We start from the raw sequence: 17,899 nt of genomic DNA, 5'->3' as shown, positions 1-17,899 counted from the left end.
GGAAGACGACAAGTTGTGATGACAAAATAACATAAGAAATTTGTGAGCTGTGTCAATCTCAAGGTAGTTTTTATTCTCTGACCTTTAACTGAAAAACTGGATACAGGCTGGACATCTTATTTTATTTTTTATTTTTGCCCAGCAACTAGTAAAAAAATATTACAATATGAATGAGAGCTGCATTCTTTGTCAGGCTTTGATATATTTAAAGTCGTTTATTTAAAGAAGTTTATGGAATATCATGGTATTTTATTATTTTTTATTGCACTCTATCTCCATTGATTATGGTTCTGGTCCACATTTGGGCCAGATATATCTTCTGAATTAGATTAACTGCAAACCAAATTACCTAAATGAGATACATTTTTCACATATTTCACTAGTAGTTTTCCTTTTCTAAGGTTTCTAAGGTTTATTTAACATTATTTGAGAGGAAATTGGGCAGGCTAAGACAAAAGAAGATATGCAGAAAATGGTGCTGGGAAGGAAGTTAAAACCTGGATGGCTGCGTCACGGACTAGCCTCTGTAAAAGTTACATGGGCTCCACCGTTGAACAACATGCTCCCTAAATTTTTTTTGTTTTTTATCTTAACTAAAAAGTTTAAATTCCAACAGTAGAGAGTTAAAACCCTGCAAAGCTGATGAAAAGTTGAAAATATTGTTTTCCATGAGACTTATTCCAAGTGACTTCTAAAAAACAAAAGTGCACAAAAACTTTTTTTTTTATGATCACTTTGCTAACACTTTTAGAAGCAAGCCAGTGTACTGTTCCAAAACAGTTTCTTTCTTTTCTTTCCTTTTTTTTTTTAGAAATGTTGAGGAAAAATAGCACCTAAGGCAAAAACAGGGAATTGTTTCTGGTCTGTGAAACAAGGTTTTTTGTACTTTGATGATTTGGGTCTGCTTTACCGTCAATTCATCCATCCAGTTACAGATGGCTGATTGTCTTCAGTAAGTGATTGACTCCAACATTTTTTCTAATTTGTTTAGTTATTTGATGCACTATTATACCAGCTTACCGTTAAGTGAGTTTTTTTTTTGTCGGTGTGATTTTCTTGGTAAAAAAGAAAAGAAAAAAAAACGACTTGAATTTGAGATGGAGCAGTTCTAAGCAAACATTTAATTTGTGATATTCGATGAGAAGGCTTGCAACGTTTTGTCTAAGTAAATCTCTTTCTGAAAAAACAAGCTCAGGTTGGTACAAATTAGAAAATGTGTGTTTGCTTATTCCTGCCGAAAAACAGCTAATAAGATCAGAACCAAATTATCCCTTTTCTTATTTTTCTGGCTTTTATGTGGAAGGTCTTAAGTCAAATTTCAAAGTGACCAATTTAGATAATGGACATCCTTCAATATGACTTCTGTATTTTCTTTTCCCTGTAATAAAATGGATGCTGTATTTGCAGAGACCATCAAGGACAAAGATCCTATATTGTCCATTATGACTGATCTGAAAGATGGATGCTTTTATCCAAGGCTCATCAGCTTCTCCGCATCCTTTTTGTTTTAGCCTTGATAGCCATGGGTAACATGCATTCATAGGACGGGGCAAACAAAATAGCAGTTTTAAAAAAATCTGATAATAATGCAAACATTTGCAAAGGTATAACATGAGTCGCTGCTATTTCCGGCCAGACACGGTGAAAAGCAACACATGATAAACTATGAAGATGTCGCCACCTGCTGCTAGAGTAAGGGAAATGCTTTAACATTTTTTTTTTGACCTTCTCCAAATATAATGTAATGATAAAATGTATTGTGCATTTATGCTATGATACTGTTTTTGCAGATAAGCTTTACAAATCTATGGGCGATAATGTATCAACCCTTCACGGTACCCGCAGGACATTGATGTAACATGAGGTAGATGGAATCAGGGTACATTATAACACCCCACAAATTTCCATTTGCAGAGTTCCTGCAGGCTTATTTAATGTGAATGAGTCATTTTATTTCACAAGTTCAAACAGCTGCTCCTTTAATGGACTTGTCAAGTGAGGAGCTTTCAGATGCCAAACAAACGCTTGTGACGAAAGCAAAGTACTTCCTTCCCAAAAGGCTGATTTTTATATTGAACATCTTATTGTTGCCGTGCATTAACACTTTGTTTTGTATCATTGCTCACAAACTCACTGCCACCCATGCCTCCACTTACGACTTCACCCACATCACCCATCTGTACCTCACCCCTCCCACCCACCCAGACTCAGACAGCCTCTACAGCCCCACCCGCCTCAGCCTGTCAGACGGGTCAGAGGACCAGCTGGATCGCCTCCAGCTAGTGGAGCTGGCCAGGACGACGCCCATGTCTCAGTGGAGGGCCGGCACCGTGCAGGCCTGGCTGGAGGTTGTCATGGCAATGCCCATGTACATCCGCACCTGCTCAGAAAACGTGAAGAGCGGAAAGGTAACGCCAGCTGTCTTTAGCGCAGGTTTTTGTTTTGCACTGGGGGGCTTTTAAGTAGGAGGAATTTGTGACGTTTCCATTCTCACAATCTTCCAGGTTTTACTGGGACTTACGGATGACGACCTGGAGCTGGGTTTAGGTGTCAACAGTTTAATGCACCGCCGGAAACTACGCTTGGCCATAGAGGATTACAGAGATGCTGAGAATGGCAAAGAGTGAGGAAGAGCTGAAAGGGGCTTTTTTTTTTTTTTTTTTTTTTTTTTTTTTTTGAAGAAACTAACCATATAAGACATGGCTGTGTGTGGGGGCCATCTGTTGGTTATTTAAAGTAAAAACCTCTATCAACCTTTCATCTCAAAAGCCAGTGCATAACCTTTAAGCTAAAACATAAATTAGATCATTGACGTTTTCCCCTTGTAGGATAAGGCATGTCGGACCCGCTAGACATTTTATACAGTATTTACTACTACAGTATTAAACTGACTGAAGGATCAGGTACTTAGAATTACATTGAAAGGATATTTCCATTGAGGATTACCAAGCAGCAACCTAAAAGCATATGACGAAATGTTGAAACATTTTATCAACAGCCTTCTTTGGGTTCCTTTGCTTAAGATGGTTCTTAACTAGAGAGGCACCAATCTGAATTTTGAGGCCTATTTCTTGTCTCCTGTTTTTACTAAGCTATCACTGCCCTTTCCAATTCTAACCACTCTTGATTTCTCCTAATGAGCTACAATAATGGGAAAACAGAACAGTCCAAAGATTATTTTTTTTCTGACCTTCCATCAATGAGTGACCATTAATTATGAGAGATGAAGTTCCTATTCCTGTGTCAGAGGACAGTTGCATTAAAACAGTCTTAAAATATAAAAAATTATTCAAGTCGTGACATTTCAAACATTTTAATATGGGCTCAGCCAGCGTCTTGTATTAGTGATGTGCATGGTTATTGATGCAGTAGCCCAGACAGAGAAGGAAGTTAATTATCTTAACTCCTAAAATCAAAAAAATGCAACATTTCCTACTCAAGCAGGTTCCATGACAAATATAGGTTGAAAGCTCAAGATGCATTTCTTTTGTCCACTTTCAGTCTTACTCTTCTGCTCCTGTCAACTGAATGGCTCTTGGGATATATTGACATGTCTCAACATGTAGTAAAGAATTTCCTTTTATAGCTTCACACAGCATTTGTGATTACTCTGGCGTTATACAGTACTAAACACCTGACTGATACTATGAATATTAGTCTTCAATCAGTAAAACTTCAACACTGAGTGTTGGCTTCAGTGCAGCCTGGTTGTACTTGTTGAGGGGTTTTCACTTAATGTAGTTACATAAAGTTTTTGAGTTTCCAACCGGCCGATAATCAATAGGAGCTGAGCAATCTGAAAATCGTCTGATTTGTGTCAGTGCCAATTTGTAAGTGCATCCCTTTTCCTGAACTATTGTGTATGTATGGAAAATGTGCCATATTATTTTACTACAAGAAATATTATGTTTTTTTGTTTTTGCAAAAATTATATGCATGGCTAATTGATGCTATTTTACATTTTTATCATTGACGAGATCAAGAAAATGTGGTGACTAATGTTCCCATGTTTTGTGAAAAAAAATCTCAAATTATATTTTATAACACTCATAGATATCTGGTTCTCTTTCTGAGGCTCAGTAAAAATGATTTCAATTAGACATAAATTTGCCTATTTATTCAGCTAGAATGCTTATATTTGATAGTACTTTAGTTTTACTGAAGCTTTTCTCATTGACTAAGTGTAATTTGATAACAAAAAATTTAAAAGAAAATGCAAGGAATAACAAAGTTTGAAGTTAAAATTGGATATAGAGGGCTATGTATAAAGTTAGATAGTTTAATCCAAATTTCAAATAAAATATTGACATTATTATAATACTGGCAATGTCAAATGTATTTATCTATTAATAATTGACCAAAGCACTTCACAATTATGCCATCATTAAATAGCAAATACAATAAAACTGTTATAAAAATAAAATAAAACACTGAAGATTTAAGAATTCTAGGAACGATTTAGCATCTTATAATCAGTCAAGGCCAGGGAAATGATATGTGTTCATAAATACATGTAGATGATTCTTTGCTCTGAGCGGTGCAGAGGGTCTTGGGCAGCCATACTAACTGCATGCTATAACTTTCATCTTGAAATATTCAGGAGAACCCTGCAGGTTGACTGGAGGGCTGTCAAAGGCATGGAGATATTGAGGAGCTCACAGACAGGAGCTAGACAGGATGTGCTGAAAAGACTTTAAAAGTGAATGATATCATTTTAAAATCAATGCGATGAACAGAAAGCCTAGGAAGAAATTATAAGACTGGAGTTTTGTGTTCATGTACCAGACAAGAGATGATAAAAGCACTAATAAGCTTACCAAGATTCGTGAAAGAGAAATAAGGCATAAAAAAAACAAATAAATAAAATAAAAAATAAAGCTTCATTTTAGCAATGAGTCATAATTGGAAATAGTTTGACTTAGTAACAATACTCAATACTTTCAAATTTATGAGAATTATCCAGAATAGCACGCAAATTATTTACAGCAGAGTGACTGCAAGCAGTTAGAGAACCGAGAACATCAGCTCCACAGGGGACCATTCGACTGTTTTCAAACCAGATTACCTCAGCCTTGTCTTCATTAAATTTTAGAACATTTTATCAGAATCAGAAATACTTTAATAATCCCAGAGGGAAATTACAGTTCCAGTACAACCATCCATCACAAACATTTCAGGGGAACGATTGACTGAGGCCTTGCTGCTGAGGACCCCGCCTGACGCGGTTACCATAGGGCGCTGCCTTTAACTTTAATTTCAGCCAGACAGTAAGACAAAAAATGAATTACTGCTGCTTAGTTTAACTGCTAGATAGGTCTGAGTGTCATTAGCAAATTAATTAAAAAGTATGTTATGATATGTTTCCTAAAATTAGAACGTAGCGGAAACAAACAGCAATGATCCCAATATGGATCCCTGGGGAACTCCGAATTGGAGTGGGGTTGCTAAAGAGGATTAAGCCCCTAGATTTACAGGGAAACTCCTGTCTGATATAATGACTTGAACAAGGACAGAGCTGCATCTTTTAGTACCAACATGTTCCAAAATTACAGAATATATGGTCCAAGGTATCAACCAAAAAGATTAAAACAACAGCATTCCCTGAGTCTACCATTAAAAGAATGTTAAGAACTTTCAAAAGGTCTGTCTCTGTGCTGTGGTAAAGTCTAAAAACTGACTCAAACTCATCACAAAATGGTGTTAGTTGCAATGTCAGTTGGGAATAAAAGAAAGTGGCCTTGAATTTATGCAAAAGAATACTAAACAATTTCAATGGTAAACTCTTTGGTTGTCGTTATAGTGATACTCCAATAAATGAATTTGATCCAAACAGTCATTTCTGGTTTATGGACTGTAACCTCACTAAACAAATGCTATTGGCTATTCCTATATTACAGTTTTTACCATAAATAACCCTCCTTCTGTCTGTTTGTAGACTGTCAAAAGCTGCAGATTTGGACCACCACTGGGTGGCCAAGGCTTGGTTAAGTGATGTGGGATTACCTCAGTACTCTCAGGCTTTTCACACTCACCTGGTGGACGGGCGCATGCTGAACTCCCTGACCCGCCGTGACCTGGAACGTCACCTCAACATCACCAAGAAGTTCCATCAGGTCAGCCTGCTCCTTGGCATCGAACTACTGCAGTCGTTCGACTTCGATAAGGAGGTGAGCCAAAGAAAAAAAGATCTGTCAGTGAATCTGACTGAATGTGCTTAAGCTGTGTGCAAAGATGGAAGCTATCAGCTAGATAAAAGGTGTTTCTAAAAAATTAATGTTGCAGGTGCTGCAGGCTCGCCGGACACAGTGTGAGCACCAGAATGAGGATCCACTGGTTTGGACGTCTCATCGTGTTATGAAATGGATTAAAGATATTGACCTCAAGGTGGGGTGGCACAAAAAAACACAAAAAACAAAAACAACAATCGTCTGAAGTACACATTATAAGGAAGAATCAACGTTTCGTACTTAGAAATTCACTTAAAAGAGATAATTTGGGTAAAAACAATTGACTAAAAATGAAGAAGCATAAACCAAAGTGCACCAAGTAAAACACATTGCTACACAGATAGATACGAGATAAACATTAGTTTGAATGAAAACAAAGTGCATATTAAATCTAAATGCAATTTATAAATAAAGCAGATTTAGAAAAAAAAGTACTGTCCGATAAGAACATGCTTCAAGACGTATAACCTGAACATAAACAACAAAACACTGTGCCACAGGAATGGAGGAAAAACAGGTAAAAGTAAAAAAAAAAAAGTATTTTATAAAGTATAGAAACCTGTCCGATATTTGTAGAAAACATGTTCTAGAGTTTGGTGCTGAGGAGGAAAAAGGTACATTTCTTCTGAGTTATAGAAAAGTTTTTGGTGCAACCTTAAGCTGTTGAACAGTTTATTTAAGAAATAAAGAAGTTTAGAGAAGTAATAATTAGCAGCACAACTAAGGCATTTAAAGGCAAGAGAAGAATATGGAAAATTAGACACAGGCAGCCAAGGGAGAAAAATGAGATTAGCAAATAAGGGCTGACCTATTTATTAAATTTAAAATCTGGATTACCCCAAGATTGATAAAATACAGTTTGACAAAGTACCCAATATTGACCAGAGAGGTGTGTAATGAACCTTCAGGCTCTAATAAAATAAGCTTTTGATTTGATTAAAGTTGAGAAAATTCAGAGCCACCTATGCCATGATTTCATCTAGACAGTCTAATAAAGGGTTGATAAAGTGTGAATTATTTGATAACATACTCAGATGAGTATGGCACCCATATGTTTCTTTTTCTTTTTCAGATTACACCTCAATAAAAGCTGGTAAAGTAAAACAAAGAAGCTGAATGCTGTGGAACTGCACAGTCCACCATGGCTGTGATAGACAGACAATTTACTATAATGTGTCTAGAGTCCAAGCCGATGGTTAACCTTTATTCTCAACTCAATAATCGAGGCGTGGGAAATGAACACTATGGTCAACAGTAGCAAATGCAGCAGTTAGATGAAAAGAGAATATTAATCTCAATAGGGACTTTCCTGGTTAAATAAAGGTATGATAAAAAATATCAATAACTAATAGATCTTAGGGCATGACATTGGCAAATCTTCCACAGTCATTTGCCAAAAATAATCTGATTAAAGCTCTTACAGTGTTAGTTAAGTTAAACATTTAATAATCAGATAATTCGGAAGCAAAACAACGAATTATAAAATCCTGTTAACTTTCCAGGCAGATTTCTCTTCAATTCATTTTCTGAAATGCTAGAATGATACAGTAAAAATGGTTGCGAGAATAGAGCAGTAATAATGGTCTAAGCACCTGATTTGTGCTTACTTATTAAACCAAAAATTGCTCTGTCATATATCAAATACTAGGGTATTTATTTTTACCCTTGTCAGTAAAGTGAGATAAGAAGCTAATTGAAAAGGCCCTTTGTAACTTTACCTTAAATAGTCACAACACCTGTCACACTACATCCTCTTTGCCATTGGCACAAACAACCAGTTCCTGTTACATTGATTTCAGTCACAGATAAGGATGTCTGAAATGGAATTTTATGCTGCCCAGGAGGCTTATACTTATACTGAATTGTAATCATCTGCGTTTTAAATTGGCATAAATCATAGAAGCGACATTTTTGCTTAAATAAATAAACATGGGAAGTAAAAAAAAATAAAAATAAAAGTGTGTTTCATTTGTTAATTATTGTTACCAGGAATATGCTGACAGCCTCCTCAGTAGTGGAGTTCATGGAGCGGTTATGATGCTTGACCCCTCGTTCAACTCTGACTCCATGGCTACAGCGCTGGGAATCCCCAGCAGCAAACACATGGTCCGCCGACACCTTGATGAGGAGATGATGGCACTGATCGCTTCATCCAGGTGGGAGCAAACGTTCATGTGCATGCTGCAGTTACATGGAAGTATTCCCCATTTACTGTTTTCTTTCCCCTTTCAATTGATATTTAACAGTATTATGACATCAGATAATACATTTTCTTTTTAATCGTAAGTGCAGCTCAAATGTGCATGTTGCCTTTTTACAATGCTACCTGCATTGATCTTTCATACACTTTTCTTTCTGTGCTTCCCTGTAGAGCAATTGTGCAACAAAGCTATGATCATTCAGGTGTGGTAACTCCACCAACGCCACTTCGGCAGAACTCACTGACCAGACCCCCCAGCTCCAACACCCGACACACAGATGACGAGGGCTCTCTAAGAAGAAGGGCTGTCAAGGTAAAATTATTTCAGAAACAAAAGTGTCTCTCAGTGTCAGCCTTTGTTCTGCTGCAAAACATTCTTGATTTAACTTATTTTTGCTTTAGTGATAAATAAATTAATACAATAAAAAATAAATGTCTTTGAGGTATGTATTTACAGTGACAAGGTTTTACTTTTTCAGCCTCCATTAGGCTTCAGCCCCAAAAGCCGGGGTGGGCGGGACCTGAGTTGCCATAGCAGTTTTGGCTCCTTACCTCGAGAGGTTCGTGATCGCACTCCGCCGAGAGCTGAAGGAAGCCCAATCCATGGTTACTCCAGCATTGAGATCACCAATGTGTGATGGCTTAAAACCTGAAACTGCATCAAATATCCTACGAGCCTTTACAGGACATATTGCACTTTGTAAAAAGAACATGTTTCTTTTTAAAAGTTTCCTGATTCAAGTAAACTGTGCACACACGTTTTTATGCAGTTCTGGACCATAATCCTTCTGCTCTGCTGTCAGAAATCTGAGTCAAAGGACTTTTTTTTTTTATTATGTGTGTAACTGTCTTTTGCTGGTTTGTTTTAGTGCACAAACTCTGACAGTCAAACCAAATATGACTGTTTTGTATAATACCGACTTTAACCATCAAGACAAATTTTCAGTGTCAAATGTTCTTGTTTTGTCCAGTTCTGCCCTTTGTGACTCCTTTTCGTGGACAATTAATTAAAATCTGATGAAAACTCTAAATTTTTTATGTGTACAATTTTTGTCATGTTGTACATTTACTCTGTATTGTCTGAAGAAATGTAGCACATCCTTTGGAATTTTATACTGTGCTGTAAACATCAAAATGCTAACAAATGGCGGCTGCTGTAAGGAAATGAAAGTTTGTGAAAATGAAAGAATAAAGAATGTTTCTTAAAATAAAGATCCTATTTCAAATATATCTGCACTAGTGACATCTTTTTTTTTTTCAAACAATACAAATAAGTGGAAAATAATTATTGTTCGTTTGACCTCCTTTGACCCACAGCTTTCCTGTCACACCTCAGACGTTTTATCCTCTACCTCAGTCATGGACTGTTATGCTTCCACTAATTTGTCTTCAACAAATCAGGAGATGCTGCTGCTCCCTACTCCTCCCATGTTTCTGTGTCTAGAAGTCAGTGGAAGAGTCAGCTGGAGAGAGACTGAACCTGAACAAGGTGGCATGTCCAGATGGTGTCAGCCCCAGAGTCCTGAAGGTATGTGGGATTCTGCAGCACCTATTCAATCTGAGCTTGACCCAAGAGAAGGTACCGCTGTTGTGGAAGACATCCTGTCTGGTTCCGGTACCAAAGAAAGCTCATCAGTCAGTCATCAATGACGACTACAGATCGGTTGCACTGACATCCCACATCATGAAGGTCCTGGAAAGACACAGGCCCACCTGTTTAAGCAAACCAGCACATATCAGGACCCCCTGCAGTGTTCTTATCACCGTGGAGTTGGAGTTGAAGACACCATCATACACCTGCTTTAAAAGACCCACCGCACTGTGAGGATCATGTTCTTTGATTTCTCCAGTGCGTTTAACAAAATTCAGCCTGATTAGCTTTGTCAGAAACTCAAGAAGACTCAGGTGGAGGCCTCAACGATCGCTTGGATCAGACACTACCTGACAAACAGACCACAGTTTGTGAGACTGAAGGATTGTGTGTCTGACTGGGTGGTCAGCAGCACAGGAACACCACAGGGTGCTGTACTCTCATTGTTCCTTTTCACTCTGTACACTTCAGACTTCCTGTCTGACTCCTGTCATCTACAGAAATATTCAGATGACTCTGCAGTTGTCGGGTGTATCAGAGATGGACAAGAAGCTGAGTACAGAGAGCTGGTGGATCACTTTGTGGCATTGTGTGGAAGCTACCATCTCATCTTGAATGTGTACAAAACAAAGATGATTGTAGAGTTCAGGAGGAATAGGATTGGATTGAACCCAATTTCTATCATGGGAGAAGAAGTGGAGGTGGCTGAGGAGTATAAATACCCCGGTGTTCATGTGGACAACAGACTGGACTGGAGACACAACAGTGAAGCCATCTACAAGAAAGGACATTGCAGACTGTACTTTTTGAGGAAGTTTAGGTCCTTCAAGGTTTGCAGCAAGATGCTGCATATTTTCTATAAGTCTTTTGTTGAGAGCGTCATCTCCTCTGCCATGATCTGTTTGGAGAGCAGGGCCAGGGACCTAAAAAGGCTCAACAACCTGGTAAAAAGCCTGGTTTTGCTACGGGGACGACTGTGGAACCTCTGGAGATGATGATGCAAAGAAGGATTTTGAACATTCCTAGACATCCTCTTCATGACGTTGTCATTGGAAAACAGAGTCTCTTCAGTCAAAGGCTTCTTCAGATTAGTTGTAAAATGGATCGCTACAGGAGATCATTCCTGCCCACTGCCATTACCATCTATAATAACTCCTTGACCAAATGAGTTACATCAACATTTAATTTCCCTTTAGATAAATAAAGTATTTTAGAATTGAATTTGAATTGAATTGAATTGAATTAAATTATAAATTTCTCAAAAGCATGCAATGAAACGTACGGTAGCTGCATTTCCTTTGGTGTGATATTAATGAAGTAATATTTTCCTTGAGAGGTTGGGAGGTGAAACCGGACAGGAGCGTCATCTGTCATCTTTTGGCAACTAAAAAACAGGTGAAGTTGCCAAATAAAATTAACTGTGAGTTAGTTATGTCACTTGGATCTTTGGTCACGAAGTAACTCAAAGAGCACTTGACTTCAAACATTGTTTTATCTAGTGTTCAATACGATTTTAGAAAATAAATCACAACTCAAATACAGCCGCTATGAAGTTTTTAAATATAATCTCTTTATAGAAAGCCACACCAAGCTGCCCTTTTTTTCCGATGTGTTCAAGGTCTATGACGTTATAGTTCACAACTTACTGATACAGAGACTTTCTAAATTTGGAGTCACTGAACATTCTGTCTCTCGTTTCACAACTATCTTTCTGATTAGATCTCTATTTGAGATGATTTTATTTTTAGAAGGATTATCATTTTGAAGGGTGTTATTCAAATGCCAGTTCTTGGATCACTGGATTTTATCACCTACATTAAAGATGTGCAAATTTACTCCAACATTATGGTTCACAGTAAAGCTGATTGTACATTCACTTGTTTTTCTGGTAGCTCACTAGAGGTGGTACTCCCAATATGCTTTCAGTGCTGTTTAAATGTCATTTTGTGACTTAAAACTCATTTTGACTCTAGACATTAAAACCAATGCTAATTCTAAATTGAAGTTTAAAGTTAATGAGTTATAACCTAGAGCCATCTTGCTAAGTTCAAATATTGGGCTTCATGGCGACAAAGGTCTCACATTTAAACCACATATTAAGCATCTAGTGAAGAAAACTAAATTAAAACAAGCCTTTATTCTGTGCAACACCTTAGTCTGCAGTGTCTGTCCACTAACCTGCATCCAGAGTTTCTATGGTAACCAAATATTGTACAAGCCGAAGGATGGCAGTGGTGTCCTCTATTTTCTTTACTGCTTCAGGTTTTAGGGCAGATATGCACTACACCACAGAACCCAGGCTTTGCAGCAAACCCCACCCCGTTGTTGTCTACACAGGATGTTAGTTGTGTCACAATTCTGACTACATTAAGAGGTGTCACTATGGAGCCAATCAAAAACAAAAACAGTTTCTTGCTTGCAAAAGTGAGATTTGCATGTGTCCTTGTTATCCAGAATACCAACATTAATAGGAAAACACCCTGGCAATCACACCAAATTAACAGTTTTGCTACCCAGCCTCCATCTCCAAGCTTAATCCATTCTGAACGTCCTCACTCTGTCACCTCAGTTACCAGGCTCTCTCTCAAGTATTTAATCATGCAGCTTTTCTCTCACAACAAGCCCCTCCATGCATCAAAGGTTATCCTCATCTTCGTCAAAACACCCTAGATCAGGTGTCTTCAACTCCAGTCCTTGAGTTCTGGTGTCCTGCAACTTTTAGATATGTCTCTGCTTTAACACACCTGAGTCACAAAATCAGGTCATTATCAGTACTGTGGAGAACTTGGCTCCATCTGAAATGGTCTAATTGGTAAGGACTGTTCAGCCAAACCAGAAGTGCATCAGCATTCACCACACGTGATGTCCGAATAGTAAAGAAGGAGAAAGGAAAAGAAGGATGAACCATACTTCCTATCGTAGCTCTTTTAGCATATGCATCTTGCGATGTCCCTTGTTGGTGCTAAGAAGCTATGTGGAATACAGAAATCTTTACATGACATGATGTATCAGCACAGCCCACCTCACGGAAATTATTGAAAATGTCCGGAGAGAAGAGAGCGCACACTTTGTTGCTCTTTTTTTAGTAGGCTGTAGGCCCAGGTTTGACTACAATCATTCAGGCGCATCTCTGTCACATAATGATGTCGGAGTTAAAGGCTGTTCGAAATCGTCTCAGCAGATTGAAGCTCCTTTCCTCCCATGATAGAGTTCTTACTGTTGACCTTAATGAAATGTCAAGGAACAGGAGTAGGAGCTGTGATTAGAACGTTTTGCATGCAGCCCTTGACTACTTATTGAGGAGGTAATTCAGCCATTTGATACAGGTGTGTTGGAGCAGGAACTCATCGAAAGGTTCTAGGACACTGGACCTCGAGGACTGGAATTCAAGAACCCTTCCCTAGATTGTAGTGCATGAAGCCAAAAAAAAAGCTAACATGCCTTTCCTAAAGCAAGTAAATTTCAAATTTAACAATGTTGAACATTTTCTTCGAGGCAACCATAAGTTAATGTAATGTAATTAAATGTAATTAATGTAGAAATGTAATTAAAAAACATGCATAAGTCTATCTGAAGAAGGCTGCATTTAATTTTACTTGAATCATTACAAAACACACTTCACTTCCCAGGATGCTCAAGGAAAAAAAGTCTCTGAATGAGATGTATTGACGTCAGTTTTTGTTGAGAGTGTAAATGTTCCAGCTATGCTGTATTCACCTTTAGCTAACTTGCTATAGGCAAGCAATCTTTAATTGTTTTGCACTAAAATGTTAAATGGCTTGTACTTGTATAGCGTTCTAACTAGTCTGACGACCTCAAAGCGCTTTACACTACAATCATTCATCTACTCACACACATGTTCTCACCCTGACAGTGGTGAGCTATGTTAATAGTCACAGCTGCTCTGGGGCAGATTGACAGAGACAATGCTGCCATACATCAGCACCACCGGACCATCTGACCACCGCCAGCAGGCAATTTGGGTCAAGGGCCCAAGGACACAAGGACCGAGACAATCAGAGCGGAGCATCGACCGGCAACCCAATTCCATGCCGAACTCCCTTACCTCTGCGTCACTGTCGCCCTAAAGAATGCCTAAGTTAAGATGCAAATAATGGCCAAGACCAAAGGTCCAAACTTTTCCATTTATACACCTGTTATTACTCCTCTTTCCTGTGGGATGAGTCATGGTTGGCACATTGTTGCAGTTCAGTATGGTGAAACCTTTTCCTCTTACTGACAGCGACCCCACCTTTATCCCAGACGGGTTGGGTGGTTTTTTATTTGCACACCTAGATAATGGTGGAATGCAAGAGAAGGCAGAAGCTCCAGCAGGGAAACAGTCAATGAAGAAACATCATTACACAAGCAGGCGTTGTAGCCACAATAGCCATATCAAGAAATTCAGAATACTTGAAGTGAATTTGTTCAAAAACTCATAAACAGAAGAGAAATTCTAAAGATTATGGTTTAGTTTCATTTGACCACATTCTTGTTGATCCATTATATTGATCGACCTTAACCTACTTACCTTTTACCATAACTAAATGTGAAGCTTCTGCCATTTAAATCAAGCTTGTATCCAAGCGTAATGTTTTCCTTTGTGGCTGCCAGCAAATTTGATTACAGACAGCGAGTGATGTAGCATCAACTCCAGACAAGCAGATGTAATCAGGGCTCGTTCACAGCGGCTCTACACATATTGTCCCTTCCTCTATGTGCGTATGCAGTGTAACGGGGGAACCAGACAAAAGCTTAAGAGGAAGAAAGCTTCCCCAGAGCCCAGAGCAACAAGGCAGCCTCATTGAAAAGGAACAATGCAACAGCTTGGCAAAGGCTGGAAATGTTATTGCCATTATACTGTAATAGACCACGACTGTTCCTCATTCTGGCAGGTTGATTCAGCTCATGGCACTGGAATGATTAAGTGTGGAGTAGAGCATAGGGTGTACTTTGGAGAAGTCAATTTCAAAATAGAGACGCATAGCAAAAATGCGTGATGAAAGATAAATTACGTCACGTGGCCTCCTCTCTCGAAAGCCCAACTGAGTCATGGCTATAAGTGTGGTAAATTTCCAAAGAGGAAGTAATAGTCCGGCATTGTTAAAACATGTAGAAGTGCAAATAAATTAGTCCGAGTTGCTGACATTCAGCCTTGTTGATGCCTGTTGTAAAAATGCGTGAAGGAAAAGGTCAATTACGCATTCCTGGAAATTTCACTGTGAACTTTGTTACAAAGATGAAAAACAGCTGACAGTTGAAGTTATTGTTGTTATACAAAAGCCAGTTTAAGATTTTATTGGTACTACAGAAGAAAATGTTTTCCTTTTTAGGACCCTTGGTGACTGTTTGACAGGTAAAAGAAGCATCATTTGTGATAGGATTGTCGTGTCCCCTTCGCTTTGACATCTCTATGCTGTTCAGCAGACATCATGGTAATGTAACACAGCAATGAGAAATTTGACTTTTGGGAAACACATATGCCAGACTAGGAGACATATACTCTTATTTTCTAGCTGGGTATGTAAAATCATTCAGCCAAGGAAAGATTGCTTTATGCAGCTACTCTCCTTCTCATCATGATGTTCCCATCACTCTCAGAGAACATTAGCATCCTTGGTTTCTAAGATCTGTGTTAAGAGTGGTCATAAAAAAACATTCAAGGTCGATTTAACTGGTCAGATATATTATTGGTAAGCAACAATTTGATGCATGGCACCTGAGATCATGCAGCCTACCAAATATTGCACACAAACTGCTCCTTGCATTTGGGGTATTGCACAGATTGAAATTGCAATGACTACTGCACATTGATATATAATGGAAGTGCACTGCAGAAACAACTGAATGTAAATAATCAATAAATAAATAATGCATGCATGCATACCATTGCGTGCTTTGCATGTCAGATAACTGTCACTATGACAACTGAGGTTTTAAACAGTCCTTCTCCATGTTGTTTTCAAAGGTAAACTTTTTTAGAGAAAAATGTTTATTTTCTAAATTCTATAATTCCACTAAAATTATTCTATATTCCGGTCAGTTAAAGAATTGCTCATAAACACTAAAATATGCATGTTTGGATCCAGTTTGCAGCTACATCACACTATTCTCTGCAGTGCTCTGACAAAAGTCTCATCAGATTGCACTTAAATTGAATTACTTGGACAAGTACTGATTGCCTGCTGTCTTTAACCTAATAACACCTGTAGGCCTGACCTTTCAGGCTATTTTTAGGTATTTGCAAACAGTTTTTTCTCTTTTTCATTCTTGGCTTTGTTATTATTAATTGTCATAAACCTTGAATGTCTTTCATACCTATACAACCGCACCTACACAAGTTTATTTTTGTGATTGCCAATTATGACAACTGAAAAGTAACATCCCCATCCACCTTGAGGTGTTCTCTCTAAACAATCTTTATATTTGTCTTCTCAACACGTTCCTTACAGGCAAGGAATCAGATCTAGAAAAGTCTCTGTATTTGTAATTAATTTGCTTTAAACAATATGCAACACTGTATAAGGGGAGTGGTGGCCTAGTGGTTAGAGCAGTGCTCTTGCGCTCTGAAAAAGGTTGCAAGTACCTGGTTTGATCCCCACAGCCTGCACTCTGAGTCCCTGAGCAAGACCCTTAACCCCCAATTGCTCCCCAGGCGCCGCACAGTGGCAGTCCACTGCTCCCCAAGGGTGATGGGTTAAGATGCAGAGGCAAATTTCTACATTGTGAGATCAATAAAGTAAAATTATTATTCTCATAAGAGATACAAACATACACACAAAGAAAGAAAACGCCACATCCGTGGAAAACTTGCTGTTGTTATCTCTTTTTGCTTGGGGTTAAATGCTAGTTTGCTAAGTCAATATTCAGATGCTTGACCAGTAGGGATGAAAAATGGACTGAACAAAATATGGACTTTTCTGCAGGTACCATAAAAGGTTGATGTTAATTATGTAGTATCAATGCAGGACAATTCTGGGCGGAAATTTGGAACCACGTGTGCTGCACAGTTGGTACTGATTTTCTTACAACCTATTTGAGAACAACTTTAAACCTATGCAGAAAGCCCAACTATATTCCCAGTGTGGGTTGCAGGTAGTCCACCCAAGTGGGTTTAACCCACTAAGCCCAATGGGAACCCAGGCCTGCTTCTCAGTAGCTACTCACCCCTGACCTCAGCAATATTCTTATGGGGCCTACATACACAGAATTGGGTAGTAACTAGTTACATTTACTCAGTTACATTTACTTGAGTAACTTTTTGAAGAAAATTTACTTTTAGGAATATTTTTACCGTACTGTACTTTTACTTGAGTCATATTATTGCTCAAGTATTGCAACTCTTATTTGAATAAAATTTCTGACTACTCTACCTACTGTAAGCAACTTCAGGAATAAGGAACTGATTTGTATTAACCAAAAATGCACCAGAGAGACAACAACCTAGAGTTATGTTTTAGTGAGATTTGTCATTTGTACACAAGTTTTGCTATGTTGATGTTATTTTCTACCTGCTGAGCTCATTGAGCCATTTGGAGATCAAATGAGCGTACAGTAAACAATAGATTTTGTCATTGGAAGTACTTTGCACTCTTCTAACATACTGTACATACATTAACTGCTGTAAGTATTGCTTTGAAGTTTAATGTTGAAACAATCATTTAGAAAAGTGTTTTCTTTTTGTCTTAAAAATACCAGAATTTGTCTGTCCAATTACATAATTTTTAAATATCAAATTATCAGATATTATAAGTTACTCTGTACTTGAGTAGCGTTCTTACTGAATACTTTTTTACTCTTACTTTAGTAATTTCTTGGCTGACAACTTTTTACTTTTACTTAAATAAAAATATATTGAAGGAGTGTTACTCTTTTTTTTTT

At 38.1% G+C, this 17,899-nt stretch overlaps 1 protein-coding gene across 8 annotated transcripts in view; it reads left to right on the top strand.

Moving 5' to 3' along the window:
- kazna (kazrin, periplakin interacting protein a) overlaps positions 1-9,655 on the top strand; it is a 174,465-nt gene extending 164,810 nt beyond the window's left edge. For all 8 annotated transcript variants that reach the window (XM_036136159.1, XM_036136158.1, XM_036136162.1 and 5 more), the window contains 7 exons: positions 2,206-2,408; positions 2,505-2,623; positions 5,936-6,167; positions 6,283-6,384; positions 8,217-8,383; positions 8,599-8,740; positions 8,907-9,655. In XM_036136159.1, the coding sequence (XP_035992052.1) occupies positions 2,206-2,408; positions 2,505-2,623; positions 5,936-6,167; positions 6,283-6,384; positions 8,217-8,383; positions 8,599-8,740; positions 8,907-9,065 (1,124 nt within the window). In that variant the 3' untranslated portion in view covers positions 9,066-9,655. The remainder of the gene's footprint in view (positions 1-2,205; positions 2,409-2,504; positions 2,624-5,935; positions 6,168-6,282; positions 6,385-8,216; positions 8,384-8,598; positions 8,741-8,906) is intronic.
- Positions 9,656-17,899: the final 8,244 nt, after the last annotated feature.

The sequence above is a fragment of the Fundulus heteroclitus genome, chromosome 1, assembly GCF_011125445.2.
Source record: "Fundulus heteroclitus isolate FHET01 chromosome 1, MU-UCD_Fhet_4.1, whole genome shotgun sequence".
NCBI lineage: Eukaryota > Metazoa > Chordata > Actinopteri > Cyprinodontiformes > Fundulidae > Fundulus > Fundulus heteroclitus.
Note: the sequence above shows the minus strand (reverse complement) of the source record. Positions and strands in the feature narration are given on the sequence as shown.